At 33.7% G+C, this 17239-nt stretch overlaps 2 protein-coding genes across 2 annotated transcripts; both read right to left on the bottom strand.

Annotated features, from left to right (window-relative positions):
• Nucleotides 1–3015: 3015 nt before the first annotated feature.
• On the bottom strand, nucleotides 3016–4172 carry LOC148194180 (uncharacterized). The gene is made up of 3 exons (XM_088096139.1): nucleotides 3557–4172; nucleotides 3292–3483; nucleotides 3016–3216 (listed from the first exon to the last, which is right to left on the bottom strand). Exons 1-3 carry the CDS (start codon nucleotides 4166–4168, stop codon nucleotides 3052–3054), a joined length of 969 nt encoding a protein of 322 aa, XP_087952265.1. The 5' UTR covers nucleotides 4169–4172; the 3' UTR covers nucleotides 3016–3051.
• A 19-nt stretch (nucleotides 4173–4191) lies between these two features.
• Nucleotides 4192–5749, bottom strand: LOC148194179 (protein FAR-RED IMPAIRED RESPONSE 1-like). The gene is made up of 3 exons (XM_088097135.1): nucleotides 4611–5749; nucleotides 4256–4529; nucleotides 4192–4212 (listed from the first exon to the last, which is right to left on the bottom strand). Exons 1-3 carry the CDS (start codon nucleotides 5747–5749, stop codon nucleotides 4192–4194), a joined length of 1434 nt encoding a protein of 477 aa, XP_087953261.1.
• Nucleotides 5750–17239: the final 11490 nt, after the last annotated feature.

Genomic DNA, 17239 nt, shown 5'->3' with positions numbered 1-17239 from the left:
GTTGGTCTTTCACCCCGTGCTTTGTCGACGATGTTACTGTGCAGGAAAGGCTGAAACGGATGTGGGACATCCGTTTGCCTTCGACGGATGTCCGACTTCCGTTGACGGATGTGGGATATCCGTTGAAGGCCAATCGGATATCCCACATCCGTTTCGGCTCTGCTGAATTTTTTTTACTTTTTTAATTGTTTTTAAATTATTATAACTGAAATATATATTTATATATTTGATATATTTATTGTTAAATGTTTTTAAATTTTCTTTTGACTTAGATTATTATTTGAATATTTTATAAATTTTTTTATTTGTAGTTTGTAAATAAATTGATTAAGAATTAGATACGAAAATTTTTATATATTTAAATTATTTTTATTTCTTAAAATAAATATTATCAATTTAATTTATTTAATATTAGTAAATTTGTATTTGTATTTATTTTATTTATAGTAAATCTGTATTTGTAATAATAATTAATTTAATAATAATTAAATGGAAATGTATTTAAATATATTATTTTAATTAATTAGCTAATTGTTTCTTTTATTTAATTTTTGTTGTAAGTTAATAAATTAATTATTATTAGTTTAATTTATTTTGAATTGCATTTTTTATAGTTTATTAATGATATTTGAAACAATAATTTATTTTAATTTTTGAAATTAAATAAACAAATTATTGTTAGAAATGGCAAGAACACGTGGTGCATCTTTTAATTCTCGAGGTGAGAGTTCTCGAGGAGAGAGTTCTCGAGGAGAGAGTTCGTCGCAGGGCGAAGCTCGGAGAAGACCTACCGTTTCTGCTCGTAGAAGTCGGGCAGCTCCTATCCAGCATGACCCCATAGCTGAGGAGCGAGCCGTTGAGGAACAAACATATGAGGCGTATGAGACTCATGGAGAGGAGCATGCAGATGTTCATGACATACAAGAGGATGTCGCTGGATTTCCTGGAGGTCCACACGATCATTCATTGCTGACGCACTATGTTCAGCATGTAGCTTATGCTATTTCCCAAGGCCGGGTGAGTGCAAAAATAAAATTTATTTTATTATTTTTTTAATAGAAAATTTATTTTATTATTTTTTTAATAGAAAATTTATTAAATATTGATGTGTAGGATCGAGGGGACACACTGAAGTTGATCTCCCACGGAAAAAAAGTAAATAAGTTAGGACCATGCCACGAGGGAATTCAAGACATTGTGTTGAATTCCAGTTTGATGCCTCTTACAGGGATTTGTTATGATTACGTTGATAAGGGGTTACTCCTCGGATTCATAGAGAGGTGGCATTTTGAGACCAGTAGTTTCCATCTCCCTATAGGGGAGATGTCGATTACTCTTGATGACGTCTCGACATTACTTCACCTGCCCGTGATGGGACAAATGTGTGATTTGGAGGAGTTGGAGTTTGAGGAGGCTCGTACAGCCCTTGTGCAACTGCTCGGCGTTGATGGTGGCACAGCAGGTGCTGAGATGGAGGACGCACGTGGTCCGAAAGTCAGACTTAGCTGGCTTAGAGAGATATATGTTCAGAGGTGTGAGTCGCAGCATTGGGACTATGCTGCTAGAGCATATTTGTTGCATCTAGTAGGATGTACGATTTTTGCAAATAAGAGTGCCAGTTCTATACGCGTGTTTTACTTATTGTTATTTAGAGACGTACACGCGTGTGGCAGATATGCTTGGGGTGTTGCTGCACTCGCCTATTTGTACGAGCAGCTCGGGGATGCAAGTCTCGCGTCCACGAAGCAGATGGCTGGATATTTGACTCTATTTCAGGTACAGTTATAACTTTGACATTTATTTCATGTATTTATTTCCATGTTCGAACATGGATGTAATTTAATTGAATGATTATTTTTTTAGAGTTGGATATACGAACATTTCCCTGGCTTGGGGAGGAGGCGGTTGGTGACTTCTTACGATGATACCACACCACGTGCCATGAGGTGGCAGAGCCCTAGACAGAGTTCCACTCTCGCAGAGATTCGGTCACAGTTGGATGCGCTGACATACAGTGGAGTTGTATGGCATCCGTATGAGGGGCATCGAGGCATTCGGCCATTCTTCGGCATCTGTATGTATTCTGGATGGATTCGGATTGGTGACACCCTTTGGCGTCATTTGCCTGAGCGTGTGCTGAGGCAATTTGGGTTTCAGCAAGACATTCCACGATCACCGACTACGGTTCCAGATGCAGATGTAGTGGCCATTGATCATATGTGGTTGCACTTCAGAGCTCATGTTGTGAGTAATGTCAGACATGCAGCATCCCCTTCTGACTGTGTTGATGGGTACATTCAGTGGTTCAGAAGGGTTTCGCATCCTTATATTATTGTTGCTGCAGATGACGCGCGACCGGCTCTTGCACCTAGACAACGCCCCGATGTTCCACGGGAGACACGACCCCATCGTAGATCGTCTCCACCTTCACCATCTGGCGCCCTGGTATATTATTTTTCATTGCTTATATTATTAAATTTTGATCACCTTGTTTATTTAATTGTTTGATATAATTATAATGCAGGCTAGATTTAGGCGAATGGCGAGAATGTTACAGTCCTTGATATCGTGTCGTCATGTCACCGAGGGTACTGTTGCACATCAGGTGTCAGTGGACCTGCTTCAGATTGCTAATGAAGGCATCGACGAATATTCCACGCCTAGGAGAGAGCAGAGGCATGTGCGTGGTAGACGGTCGACGTCTAATTGATAGGACTTTATATTTCCTTTATCTGATTATGTATTACAGAACTTTATATTATCTTTGTATTTGTAATAGACATTTATAATTTCTTATAATTTCAATGTTTTCATTTTGGGTTACATGTTCTTTTATATTGGTTATATAGATGATCAAATATTTATATGTTTAAGTGGAAAAAAAAAAGAACTTAATTAACAACGAGTAATATAAATATGATCATATATAAATAAATACTACATAAATATCACGAATAATAAAAATATAATTATCATGAATACTGACAATAAGTACTTAAATAACAAAATATAATAGTGTATTTCTACATATCTTCATACATAATATAAATATCATGAATCACCTAAGTCAACATAAGATGTTGTTATGTCCATCAACTGTTCAAATGCGTGCATCCTACTAGTATAAATAGATGACCACGCTCGTGCCTCAGGATAACAGTGGGTTGAGGACATGATATTCACCGTGGGCAACGGACAACCTTCTTGTAGCTTAACCTACATTATACAAATAACAAAATATAATTGAGTGATAAGTAATTTTAAAATAAATTCATAACAAAATGCACTTACCTGCACAAAATGACATCCATGAACATGTCCTATACAAATTAAGCGATGTTGAGTGATATCAGAAGGTGGTGTGGAACGTAGTGGAAAGATAGTATAATTTTGAGAGTATGACAAACACACTAAGATAACGTTATATCGGTTAGCAATTGCATAACCAATGTCTGGTAATGTCATCCACTTGCTCGTGTTAGCCTGTTACGAATAAAAGTTGTTAGAAAAAACCCTTTGTGCAATAAAGAAACTACATAAAACGGGAAACACTTACCGCAGACAGTGACTGCACCAACAAAGGGGACCTCAGTTCTTCTAGTCTATCATAGCCTCCTACTAGGCTTGCATATTCATCACGCCATGCACTCAGTTCTTTGTACAACTCATTCCTCACAACGGGCCATGAATCTTCTCCGAGTCCCAACAACGCAGCAATGCATCTATACCCACAGTGACCATCAGCCACAACATCAACAACGTCCACAATGAAGGGGTGAGTAGTAGAATGAAACTGGTCTATCATTGGAACTCTCCTTTTCTTCATTGCTTTTGGCTTTGATTGTAATTTACTTCTCACAGATGAAGATTCTATGGTTGAATGAAAGGCGTCCACATACTCAAAATATGATGGATCCCGCGTAGTAGACCTTTCACTTCGTTTAACTTTACTTTTTTGTGCACCCTTTGTCTTGACTTTATGTAATGGAGGGACCATTGATGTCAATGTAGGACAAACAATTTCAAGTAACTTCTGCTTGATGGTGACTTTACCGCCAATGTCAACCTCATTGAATCGTTCTTCTACTTGTTTCAACTCATCTTTAATGGATAACTGAGGCTTAGTTTCATTTAATTCAACATTTGAGAAATGCAATCTTCGCCACATGATATGAAATTCACCTATAGGGATCATCCTAGGATCATATCGTGCTAATTCACATGCACATGAGACACCAAATGTACGTCTCAATACGCATCCACACTTTGAGGAGTCCAATCCTATCTGCTGCACTATTTTCAATTCCTTAGCAATGAGATCCAATGCATATCGAGACACACGCCCAATAAGTTCTCTATATATGTAGCCTTTAAAATAGTCACTCCTGAGCAACAAACTACTTTCAAATGACGCCTTAATCTTGTTGTGTTGTAAGATAATGACGTTATGAATACTATCCCAACAAGAACACAAATCACCCATACTATTGCCCAGAACTTTCTTCAGGCTCCAATGAGCAGATTCAGCCCTGAAACAAAAAAAAAACTTCAACAAGTACAAATAAATATTTATCTACAAAACAAATAAATAAAATAACATTACAACATACCTATTTGTGGTTGTGTTCCCTAAATGCATTACTTTGTTCGTCCAGAACTTTACAAAGTATGTGCTGTACGGAATAATCCAATTCTGATTAACATATTCAAAGAACAAAGGCCATGATCTGCTTGCGTATTCAAAACCATTCACATACTCAGCAAACAAGCTTTCATCAGCACAATCCATCACATTTTCCCATGCATCCATCAACACTTCCCAAACCTCAGTAGAATGAACTAACATTTTGCATTTAGCTTTAACATTTTTAAGGATGTGGAACCGACATAACATCTGATATGACTCAGGGAATACACTTGATATGGCATTCATCAAAGCCAAGTCTCGGTCAGTCACAATAACTTTAGGACCACCCTCAGATGTTAAAAATAAACCTTTCAGCTTTTCCAAAGCCCATGTGAAATTACTCTGCCTTTCAGTAGACAAGAAAGCGAATGCTGCTGAGAAGGTTAACCCTGTAGACGTCATACCCACAATCTCAAGCAACGGAAGTCTATATCTATTTGTTTTATATGTGGAATCCATCATAAATACAACATTAAATGAGTTTAACAATTTCACCGCATCAGGATGTGTCCAAAACAAGTCAGTAACAACCTTTGAATCATCAACACACCTACTCCAGTGAATGTACTTATCCCGATCCAACAACATCATAAGTTGTTGTAGTTCAGTTCTGGACCCTCTTAATGATCGTTTATACGCATGCCTTGCGTTGTAGATTTGTTTAATCGTTGTCACATTTCGATCATTATTTTGTTTGAGTGTTAATAAAATATTTGCAGGTGTAACTTTACTCTTTGTCATATCAACCAGTAATGACTTCTCACTCATATTTAACCTGCCAGCATAAGGGTGACCCACTAAAGTTTCAGCCAACTCATGGTTGTGATGTCCACACATCACCTTCAACACCCATCCGGCCCCATCTGAACATGGTTTACCCTTTAATCTAAACGGACATTCACATTTACGAGTGCCGTATACACTAGCCACTGCATCAGCTTTGTATTTCCTATATTTTCCCCCTCTTTCACATCCAAGCTTGACATACGTTTTTCTTCCCCGTACACTAGTAGCTATGTCAGATCTTACTATTACCACAACAAATCCTAAATCAAAAGCCATCCCTCTTACCCATTGAATTAAGTGCTCCCGTGAATGAAATATTTCATTTGTTGTAAATCTATTTGTTAAATCTCTCTCTACAACTTTGCTAATTGATGAAGACAAATCAGATTTCAAACTACAACCAATCTGAGAATCCATATGAAGATATTCATTCATTTTTAATAATAATCACCTACAAAATTATAATGACCCTTATTAACATAATTAATAATTAATCAAACAAATATAAAAATATTAATATAATTAAATTATATATTTGATATAAATAGAGTAATAAATAATTTTTTTATATAATTATCAAATTATTAAAGAATTAAAGATACAAAAATCATCTATAACAAATTCATATTTTAACAAAATTATTACGTTTAAAAACTAACCATATATAACATTTAAAATTATAAATTTAAATATAAGTTACTGTAAATAAAATAAACAAATAAAATAAAAACGAAACGTAAAAGGAAACTGTTTCTGGACGGATGACATCCTTCAACGGATGTCAACATCCGTTGAAGGCAAAACGGATGTCGACATCCGTTTCGCCTTCAACGGATGTTGACATCTGTTGAAGGATGTCATCCGTCCAGATGTTCCTTTTACGTTTCGGTTTTATTTTACTCCTCATGCAATTACAGGCTTGGATATTAAAAACATTATTGGAAGTATGGGAAAGGTTTAGGGTTTGGGATTATAGGAAGGATTATGACTACGTACCTGGAGAGGAATCACAATAAGAACACTACACCATAAACGCACTGCACCACGTACTGCACCGAGAACAAGAGGAAGATTGCTTGATAATTCTTTTCACGATCACCAAGCTTTGCAGAAAAATATTTTACTCATACAAGGAACTACGTAGGTTATCACTGAAATATGTTATAAATGAATAAAATTAAAAAACAATAATTTTTAAAATAAAATGTTACTGAGGGGCAAAATAGTAAAGGAAAAGTAGAGGAAGGGGCAAAAAAGTAAAGGGGAGGTGAAGGAAGAGATGCGTGGGGGTGGAGGGAGCAACTCCCTTTTTAACATATCCCATTTGTTAAAATATGAGCTTTTAAAATTTAAAAATCAATTATAATATGAATGGGAGACATTAAATAAAATTGTAGAATAAAAACAGTATTATTATTTGTTTGATGGAGAAGGGAAAAAATGACGAAGAAACTTAATTTTATTTCTTTGGTTGAAAGAAAATATGAAAGAAAGATGATTTTTAAACAGTGAAACTCACTATTGTTTTTCATATATTTTTAGTTATTTATTTATATTAAAGTAATCAAATTAAATAAATTTTCAATTTTTTAAGTTATTCTACTTAACTAAATATTTAAATATTTTTACTTTATATCTATTTCTTTTTCTCGATTTATTTTTTCTTAGAGCGCTTTTGTTTTCTGTTCACATCTTATTAATATATAATTCTAAGCTTCCTTTGAATTTAGCGATGATTTGACACACACAAACCAAGAAAGGATATAAGGGAAAAGATTGTTAATAAATACAAGTAAATAATTAAATGAATAATTCTTTCTATAGTGTTTGAGTGCTTTGATAGTGTTAGTTAATAGATTTTTTACTCAAATTTGTATGTAAATAAGTTATTAAAGTTTCATCTGTTTGTATATAATTTTTATATTAAATATAAACAATTATATTTGCATAAATATTAAACACTTGTAAACAATTGTGCTGAATTTTATAAATTTCCATTTATTCATCATTCATAAATTAGTTTAAATATTTACTAAAACAGATTTAGATAACTTTCTTATAATTAAACTAGTTAACACCAGTTTATATTATTGCGGTGACTTATCCAACGTGTTTTAAATATTAATATATAATAATAAAATTTCTTACTCATTAAGGATCACATATATTATGCAAGATTAGAATTCATAATATGTGAGTTTTATAGTAAATTATTTTTAAGAAAATATTTAAGCATCACAAATTATTTTTTATGTATCTAAGAATTATTTTTAAGTTGTGAGAATGAAAAGTATGAAAATCTAAGTTATGTTTTTTTTTTTCATTTAAGATTTATAGTAAATTATGTCTTTTTTTCATTTAAGATGTATAGTGAATAATGCATTTGTATTTAAATGTCTCCTCTATTCTTGAAGTTGAATACGAGTCTATGCAAGAAAGTTTTTGTTGTCTTTTATCGACCTTAGTATTTTCTAATAGGAAGGCTCTTGTATATGGAATAATTATTACTAGTTAAATTACTTCAAACGACTTATGATAAATTATTATAGTTGAAGTAGATTGTGAGATTATGGTAGCACAAAGAGGCATTATAATTAAGTAAATAAAATGAGTTTATGATTGAGAATAAATACAATGAGTTTATGATTGAGAATGTGATATTATATGTGACCTTTAAGCATGTGCTTAGATTCATTCGGATGTTGTTATTCCTCAATCTTTTTAATGATTTTTTCAATAACTTTCTTAAAATAGATGTTTATTATCTGATCTTTCTAGAATATGGTAATAAATGATTATATTAAACATAAGGTCTAACTAACTGACAAAATTAAACAAAATGTAAATGTTAAAATAAATCTCATTTTAACAAAGTACTAAAATCACAATTCATACTAAGTTATCAAGATAAAACAAAAAAGAGTAGTAAAAAAAAGATAAATACACAAAGGTTTATATTAGTTGGTCTTAACTAGAGACTATGTTAAATTCTTCACTTATCAAATTTCACTAAACTTCACAAACAAGTATTCTTTGGAGTTAGTTTGGACTAACACCATTATCTCAAATAGTAGCTTTTCAAAAGTCTATTCTAAGTATTATTTGACTAGTTTCTCTAAGTTTTAAAACACATGATCATTCTTTTGTCAAACATGACAATCCTAGAATGTTTAAAGAAAAGTTTTGAACACCGTTCAATCTAGACTAGATAGATGGATAAAATGTTTAAGGTTTTTAAGTAAAAGTTATATTCTTTTAAGATGTGATAATTGTTAATTTATATAATTTTTTAAGGTTAAGAGAATAAAGCTTGAAAATGTTGTAGTTTTTTCCCTCTTTATAACTATAATCTCGCATTTTCTATCTTTTTTATGAGAGGTTAAAAAGTAGTTCTTATTACAATTTTTTTTAAATCCTTTTTTTTTCTCGTATATATTTTCTTTTTTTACATATTCTTTCTTCAATTGTGTGTCCAACAAAATATTATTGTGATAATTAATGTTTTATGTAGAATATTTAAAGTTGTATAAATGTTATCCATATTTAAAACTTCTTTTGAAATAACACACATTTATTTATCTTCCTTGAAAAGCAAGCTCTCTAATTTGGAAGTGTTGTTGTCTTTCTATAACAAAGGTCTAACTTTAGACTTAAAGTAGATTAGTAGGTGCAACTATAGATCCTTTTATGTAGGTCATATTTATTTAGTATTTGTAAGAAAAATTTTAAACATTAAATCATGAGTGCAAAATATTGGGTGAATCCTTTTTATAAATCTTATTTGCAAAAAGAATGAACAAAGCAATGCATTAACTTTTCCATTGAAATATTATAAATACAATATTGTAAAAATTTTGTAATATTATTATATATCATAAGTTGTAATATTATCACACAAACAGTATTTCTTAAACAATTAGATGCATAATGTATAATATATTGAATATTATTATTAATGGATTAAGACACTCTAAGTAGATCACAATTTTTTTCTAGTCTTCCGTTATTTCTCACATTCTTCTCATCAGTTAGGCTTCTTAATACTTTGTACTAGGAGGCTTATCGTTTGCTTAGGATAATCTTGGACAAATAATTAACAACATACTTGGAAACTCACTTTTTTGTCATTATCATCACCTTACCTGTATTTATAGCGCTTGTTGTTGGGTTTTACATTATTCATTGGTTAATCGTTTTCCAAAAATGTCTAAATCATTTTAAAGTTAATTATTCATCATTATTTATTTATTTATTTATTCGACATTTATCATGTTTTTATGTCATTGTCCAAACTAGTTCTAGTGTGATTGAGAGTTGAGTCTGTGTTTGTCTAGGGATGTCTCAACCTCATACCAACCATGAGCTAAAATCTTTACTTTGTTTAAGGATGAAGTTCCTACTCAACGAATGATTTCTTAAGGAAAAACTTAAATGATAAAGGCTACCTCAACGGTAAACAATGTAAAAAATACTTTGTTGTTTTGAACAAGTATTAAATTTCATTAAATGCTCAATGTTCAAAAATAATAAAAGTGATAAGAGATCAAATATATATGTTGCATGCACAATCTACTATATTCTATGCATACAACCTATTACATGCATCCACATGCTTTATTTGAAATATATTAAAAGTGGACGTTAGAGACAAAGAAGACATTTATAGAATGTTCTCTTCATAAGAAGACATGTACAACCTACTTTGAGCAAAGTGTTGTAAATGCATGTATGCTCTGACAAGTTGACTTTAACCAACGATTACTTCACACATAAGACAAAGAAGACACAAAATTCAAGGCCAAAAGCTCAGTCTAATTGATACCTTTTGAAAAATTCTTTAAATAGATGATCATTCAAAGGAAGAATCAAGAGGATAGCTTACAACGAAAATATCAATCCTACGAAAGCGTTTAAAAGAAAAGCATAGAGAAGCTCAAGCAAAATGAGAATATATGAGAACAGAAAGAGAATAGTCAAGCAATACTCTCGAGCCTCATTGTAATATTTGCTTACTATTATAATAAGAAAGAAAAGTAAAAAGAGAGAAATACTCAGCGAGTGTATTGAACAAATATCCTCTATGTGAGAGTAAAAGTCTAAACGACTTTAAGCAATCATTTCATTGCAATTCTGAAGAGAATTTAAACACTTGTTGTGAAACTCTAACGAGTTAAGGAAATTTAGGCAACTTATAAGAGATATTAGGAATGTCTAGTACCAGAAGTGGTGCGAACACTCAGCTAGTATAGGGTAACGGGAAGTTATTCGCTAACTAGGTTACTAGGAGTGGTGAAGAATACTGAACAACTAGGTTGCCAACTCGAAGAGAATCGCTCCGACCTTTGACCCACAAAGCAAGAGCTTCTCCTTTTCACGAGACTAGGCAGTGCAATGAACTAGCTTATGGAACTTCCTCAGATCACACTGTATTCTCAAAAGCTCAGAGTTGTTTCTAAGAGTTTTGGAACTCACCTATATAGCCAATTGGTCTGAGTTCGCAAAGATGAATTATAACTGCCGCAGATAATCGATTATTGTTAGTGATAATCGATTATTCGAGTCCGTTACAGGGTTTTCAAAAAATGATAATCGATTATCCTGAGGAATAATCGATTATTCCAAAGACTTTGGCAGTTCTCATCAGAACTAGTGATAATCGATTATTTGGAGTAATAATCGATTATTCCAAAGCAACGAGGTTTTTCAGAAGGGCTCAGGATAATCGATTATAGCTTCTAATAATCGATTAAATGCGTAGCAGTTCTAAAAATACGAATTTTTCTAAGTATTACATGTTTAAGGCTTTTCCTAATACATTTATAATCTACAAATTTCTTTTAAAACAACTATAACAATGTATCATCTTTCAGCATCATCAAAATCATTTATCTTCAAATTTACCAATGCTCTTCATTGGTAACAATCTCCCCCTTTTTGATGATGATCAAAAATCACCTTTTAAAAGCACTTTGGGTTATCTGCAAAAGATACAAACTGACAGACAACAGTAGGAGTTAGTAGTAACTGCACATATTTCTCCCCCTTTTTGATCAGAAGCAAAAAGAGTGATAATGCTCCCCCTTAATATGAGCTCCCCCTCAATTAAACAGTGTATGTACTAAAACAATAGATCATTTTATTCAGGAAAACATTAAAGATTACAAGGGCACATAAAGCAAGACATGATCATGATAAAACATCCTAGGAATTCAAAACAAACAAACATGAAAGCACACTAATCATAAAATCCTAAATCTAAAATTCAGGACTTGGTGGTCTCTCTGGAGGTTGGAGATTAAAGTGATTTTCAATGTTTCCAATGCGAGTATCAAGGTCATTGAACTGTCGATCACAAATTCTTCGTGATTTTGTTGCCACTCATATATTTGTTCAAAGTGAGTTTGTTGAAAGAGACGCATATCCTCCAGTTGTTTTGACAGGTTTGCAAAATGCTCCTCCATAGTCAGGGATGAAGTTGAAGGCATGTGAGAAGGACCAGCATCAGCAGAGGTAGCAGCTTGGACTGGATCAACCATATGGGCGTCCATATCGTCATTGACATTTTCGTGGTGATCATCATCCTTGTGAATTATCACACGGCCACGAGCAACAAAACCCATTTGGCGAAATGTTGTCTCACCAATTTCAGTGCCAATGGCTTGAATGGAGGTAATGAGTTCGCCGTCCACACTTACACCTTTGTATTCTAAAATTCGAGAGATGAGAAGTGCATATGGAAAATGATAAGAAGAATATTTCTTGGCCTTTACCATTGTGTCGGAGATGAGGGCTGGCCAATCAATGTGGATGTGATTTAAAAGCCCATATAGTAGTAGAAGATCTTGCTCCGAGCATTGAGCATGGTTAGTGGCACGAGGACATAGGATCCATACAATTAAGTAATGAATCATCCTTTCTTCAACCTTGAATCCACCCACAAGCAGTTGTCGACGATTGATTTGTTGTTCAGGATGGCGCAAAAAAGATTGAAAGGCAAGGAGACGATTGAAGTCCGGAACTCCAAGATGGACTTTGATAGCATCATCCCATAGTGTGAGTTGTGCGACATTTGTCCATATGTCATCATCCAGAATTATAGGGACACCTTTCACTTTTGTTGTGATGATGCCATCACGATAACGCATATTGAAGTAGAAGACACGGATAAGATCAGGGTAGATGCACCCCTTTTGCTCCACTAGATGAGTAAGTCCTTGAGCATGAAACAGATCTGGAAATTGAAAGCCATAAAAACGATAAAAGTCGAGACGGATGAACTTTACCGCCATGATTCGGCGTTCTTGCCAGAAATGAACATAGTCACCATGTTGCTCCTCATCTGAAATCTAACCTTCGATGGAAGCAAGACGAACATTGCGGGAGCGAGAGGAAGAAGCACCAGCAGTCCTCCTTCGGGTTCTTCTTGAATCAGCCATGAGAGAAGTGGGCAAAGAGAAACTTTGGAAGGAAAGAAGAAAGATGAGAGATTTGGTTCAGATTTGGGTGCAGCAGGTTTCTGAGTGCAAAGAAGTGAGTAATAATCGATTATAGGGGGCTATTTATAAGAAAAATGGAGAAACTAGCTGTTTATGACCGTTTCCAGCCGTTAGGATTCACTGTAACGGCTATATTTTTGAAACAGATCGCGTAATAATCGATTATTGTAAGTGATAATCGATTATCTGCTCATAAGTCACTTTCTAGAAATTGTGTAATAATCGATTATGTATGAAGATAATCGATTATCTTCGCATACAAGTCCAGTTTTGGGTTTGAATATGAATAACGATTATTGTAAGTGATAATCAATTATCTACGAATAGGGGTTTTTGCCAAGGCTAAAAAATAATCGATTATTGTAAGTGATAATCGATTATCTGCGAATAGAGGTTTTTGCCAAAGCTAAAAATAATCGATTATTATCCTATGATAATCGATTAATAAGCGCTGATCGTACCAGAATTGAGAAAATTTTATAAAGTTTGAATTTAGGACATATCTAACACCCCTAACTCTCTTCTAAGCTCATAGAATCTATCTTTAGGTAGTGCTTTAGTGAAGATATCAGCCAATTGATGTAAAGTGTCAATGTATTCAATTTGGCAATCTCCCTTTTGAATGTGGTCTCTCAAGAAATGATGTCTAATTTCAATGTGCTTAGTTCTTGAGTGCATTATGGGGTTCTTAGTTAGGTTGATAGCACTAGTATTATCACATTTCAGAGGAATGTGATCAAGGAAGATATCAAAATCCTCCAGTTATTGTTTCATCCATAAAATTTGGGCACAACAATTTCCAGCAGCAATGTATTCAGCTTCAGTGGTAGACAAGGCTACACAAGCTTGTTTCTTTGAATGCTAAGACACTAAAGAACAGCCCAGAAAATGACATGTTCCACTAGTACTTTTCCTATCAATTTTACAGCCACCATAATCTGCATCAGAATAACCTATCAAACTAGGTAAAGCATCAGAAGGATACCAAAGTCCAAAAGATGGGGTTCCTTTAAGGTATTTCAAAATCCGTTTGACAGCAATTAGATGAGATTCTTTAGGATTAGCTTGGTACCTAGCACACACACACACACACTTTGCATAATGTCTGGTATACTAGCACTTAGATAAAGTAAGGATCCTATCATTCCTCTAAACATGGTTTCATTTACTCCTTCACCAGATTCATCCTTATCTAAATAACAAGACGTTGCCATAGGTGTGTTGGCCTCTTTACAAGTATCCATACCAAACTTCTTAAGCACTTCTCTACAATATTTAGTTTGGGAGACAAAAGTTCCCCCATCTATTTGCTTTATTTGAAGTCCTAAGAAGAAGTTAAGCTCGCCTATCATAGACATTTCAAATTCACCTTGCATTATTTGTGCAAATTCCTCACACAATGAATCATTTGTAGACCCAAAAATGATATCATCTACGTATACTTGAACAATCAAGATATGTTTTTCTACTTTTTTAATAAACAAGGTTGAATCAACCTTTCCTCGAGAGAAGTCATTTTCAATCAAGAAAGTACTAAGTCTTTCATACCAAGATCTAGGTGCCTGTTTGAGACCATACAAGGCCTTTTTCAACTTATAAACATGATTAGGATATTTAAAATCCTCAAAACCAGGAGGTTGACTAACATATACCTCTTCTTTAATGAAACCATTTAAAAATGCACTTTTCACATCCATTTGATACAATTTAAACTTCATCAAAGATGCATAAGCAAGTAACAGTCTAATTGCTTCTAACCTGGCTACTGGGGCGTAAGTTTCATCATAGTCGATACCTTCCTCTTGACAGTAGCCTTTTGCAACTAACCTGGCTTTGTTCTTTGTGATGTTTCCATCTTCATCAAGCTTGTTTCTAAACACCCACTTTGTTCCAATGATTTGATAATCATCTTGTCTAGGAATGAGTTCCCAAACATCATTCCTTTCAAATTGATTAAGTTCTTCTTGCATAGCAACACACCATTTATCATCTTGAAGAGCTTCCTTTATGTTCTTAGGTTCTACCTGAGACACAAAGGCTACTGTTAAGCAGAAATTATTAAGATTGTGTCTAGTAGTTACCCCTTTTAACATATCTCCGATGATGTTGTCCAGAGAAAGTCCTCTTGGTTGTTGATAGCTTTTAGGATCAACTACTTGATGTTCATTTTGAGTTTCTGGAGGATAGTTTTCATTTAGATACATCTCTTCAAGAGCTTCCCTCAAATAATCCTCATCACCTACAATTGGTTTATTTGACTCAAGAGGGTTCACCTCAAGGTCCACAATTTCATCAAAGACAACATGCATTGATTCTTCAATTTTCAAGGTTCTTCTATTAAACACCCTATATGCTTTGCTAGTTAAAGAGTATCCTAAGAAGATTGCCTCATCAGATTTAGCATCAAATTTGCCTAGATTATCTTTACCATTATTCAAAACAAAACATTTGCATCCAAAGATTTTCAAATGAGATACATTTGGTTTTCTACCGTTAAATAGTTCATAGGGAGTTAGCTTAAGAATAGGCCTAATTATCATTCTGTTCAACACGTAACAAGATGTACTAACTGCATCAGCCCAAAAGTATTTTGGCACATTAGATTCATTTAAAAGAGTCCTAGTTAGTTCTTCTAATGACCTATTTTTCCTTTCAACAACACCATTTTGTTGGGGAGTTCTTGGAGCAGAAAAATTATGAGCAATTCCATGTTCTTCACAAAACTTTTCAAAAGATTCGTTTTCAAACTCACCACCGTGATCACTTCTCAAGGTTTTGATTTTCAAATCCTTTTCATTTTGAACACGTTTTACAAATGATTTGAATGCTTTAAAAGCTTCACTTTTCAAGGTTAAGAAAAATGTCCAAGTAAATCTAGTGTAGTCATCAACAATCACAAGAGCGTAGTAGTTTCCACCAAAACTTTTAATTCTAGATGGACCAAACAAGTCCATATGCAAAAGTTCTAAAGGTTTGGATGTTGAAATCATGTTTTTAGACGAAAAAGAGGATTTGGTTTGCTTTCCCTTTTGACATGCAGAACATATTTTGTCTTTCTCAAATTTTAAATTAGGCAAACCAATCACAAGATCTTTTGAAATCAATTTATTTAAATGTTGCATATGAATATGCGCAGCTCTTTTATGCCATAACCAAGGATTTTCCTCTTTAGCAACTAAACATGTTATACTATGACTAGATGCATTTTCAATATCAATCAAGTAAATGTTATTATGCCTAACACCTTGCAAAGCAATTTCAGTAGAATTTTTAAAATATACGGTACATCTATCACTTTCAAAGGTTACCTTGAGACCCTTGTCACATAATTGACTTATGCTTAGGAGATTGTGTTTGAGACCTTCAGCGCATAATACGTCCTTTATAGTCAATGTGTATCCTCCTCCAATGTCTCCAGTGCCAATGATTCTACCTTTGTTATTATCTCCATAGGTCACAAACCCTTGTTTCTTCTTCTCAAAAGAAATAAACCTTTTCTTGTCACCGGTCATGTGTCTTGAACAACCATTGTCAAGATACCACAGTGACTTCTTTGACTTAGTAAGTTCCTACAAAACAAATTTGAGCAAGACTTTAGGTCCCCAATCTTATTATGGGTCCTTGGGGTTAGTTTATGCAAATATACATCATTTTACAATTTTAACCCATGCATATTTACCATTTGGAACACCAAAATGTTTGATGTTGCATTTGTTTGAGGTGTGACCAAGTTTCATGCAGTAAAAACAACAAGCCTCATACACTTTATTTTTCACAAGAGTTCCTTTTTCTACCCAAACTCTACGAGTTCTTATCACTTTATATTTTTTGTGTAGATGCGTGTTTCCACTTCTAGCATTGCTTCTCTCAAAGTTTGTTTTGGCATGTGACTTAGACTTATTTGCCTTTGCAAGTAAATTCTCAAGAATGTCAATATCAAACATATGACTTTTACACGATAGACATTCAACAGGTTGTACAACAGTATCAAATTCAGATAATTTAGTTTCCAAATTACTAACTTTGTTTCTCAAAACAACTTCATCATCTAGTACTTTTTCATACCTCAAATTCAATTCATTATGCTCTTTCTTTAGCTTTTTATGAGCAACACCAAGTTTTTCAGATTCATTTAACAAAACAAGAAATGCCTTTTGTAAGTCAAACTCATCACTTGACTCTAAGCTAGAATCACTTACTTGGCTTCCTGCATCTTCTAAGTCTGCCATTAAGCACAAATTTGCTTCTTCATTTGAATCGCTTGAACTTG

The sequence above is a fragment of the Vigna umbellata genome, chromosome 8 (genome assembly GCF_029865625.1).
Source record: "Vigna umbellata cultivar VRB3 chromosome 8, Vumbellata_1.0, whole genome shotgun sequence".
Lineage (NCBI taxonomy): Eukaryota > Viridiplantae > Streptophyta > Magnoliopsida > Fabales > Fabaceae > Vigna > Vigna umbellata.
Note: the sequence above shows the minus strand (reverse complement) of the source record. Positions and strands in the feature narration are given on the sequence as shown.

Bases quoted from the DNA above. Each gene is read 5' to 3' on its own strand.
- LOC148194180 (XM_088096139.1), bottom strand. From the start codon at position 4,168: ATGTGGCGAAGATTGCATTTCTCAAATGTTGAATTAAATGAAACTAAG. The intron at 3,484-3,556 runs GTAAGTGTTTCC...TATTCGTAACAG, and splicing joins TGGTGCAGTCACTGTCTGCG to GCTAACACGAGCAAGTGGAT. The intron at 3,217-3,291 runs GTAAGTGCATTT...TGTATAATGTAG, and splicing joins ATGGATGTCATTTTGTGCAG to GTTAAGCTACAAGAAGGTTG.
- LOC148194179 (XM_088097135.1), bottom strand. From the start codon at position 5,749: ATGGCTTTTGATTTAGGATTTGTTGTGGTAATAGTAAGATCTGACATA. The intron at 4,530-4,610 runs GTATGTTGTAAT...TTTTTGTTTCAG, and splicing joins GGGAACACAACCACAAATAG to GGCTGAATCTGCTCATTGGA. The intron at 4,213-4,255 runs GTATTGAGACGT...CATGTGAATTAG, and splicing joins ACTCCTCAAAGTGTGGATGC to CACGATATGATCCTAGGATG.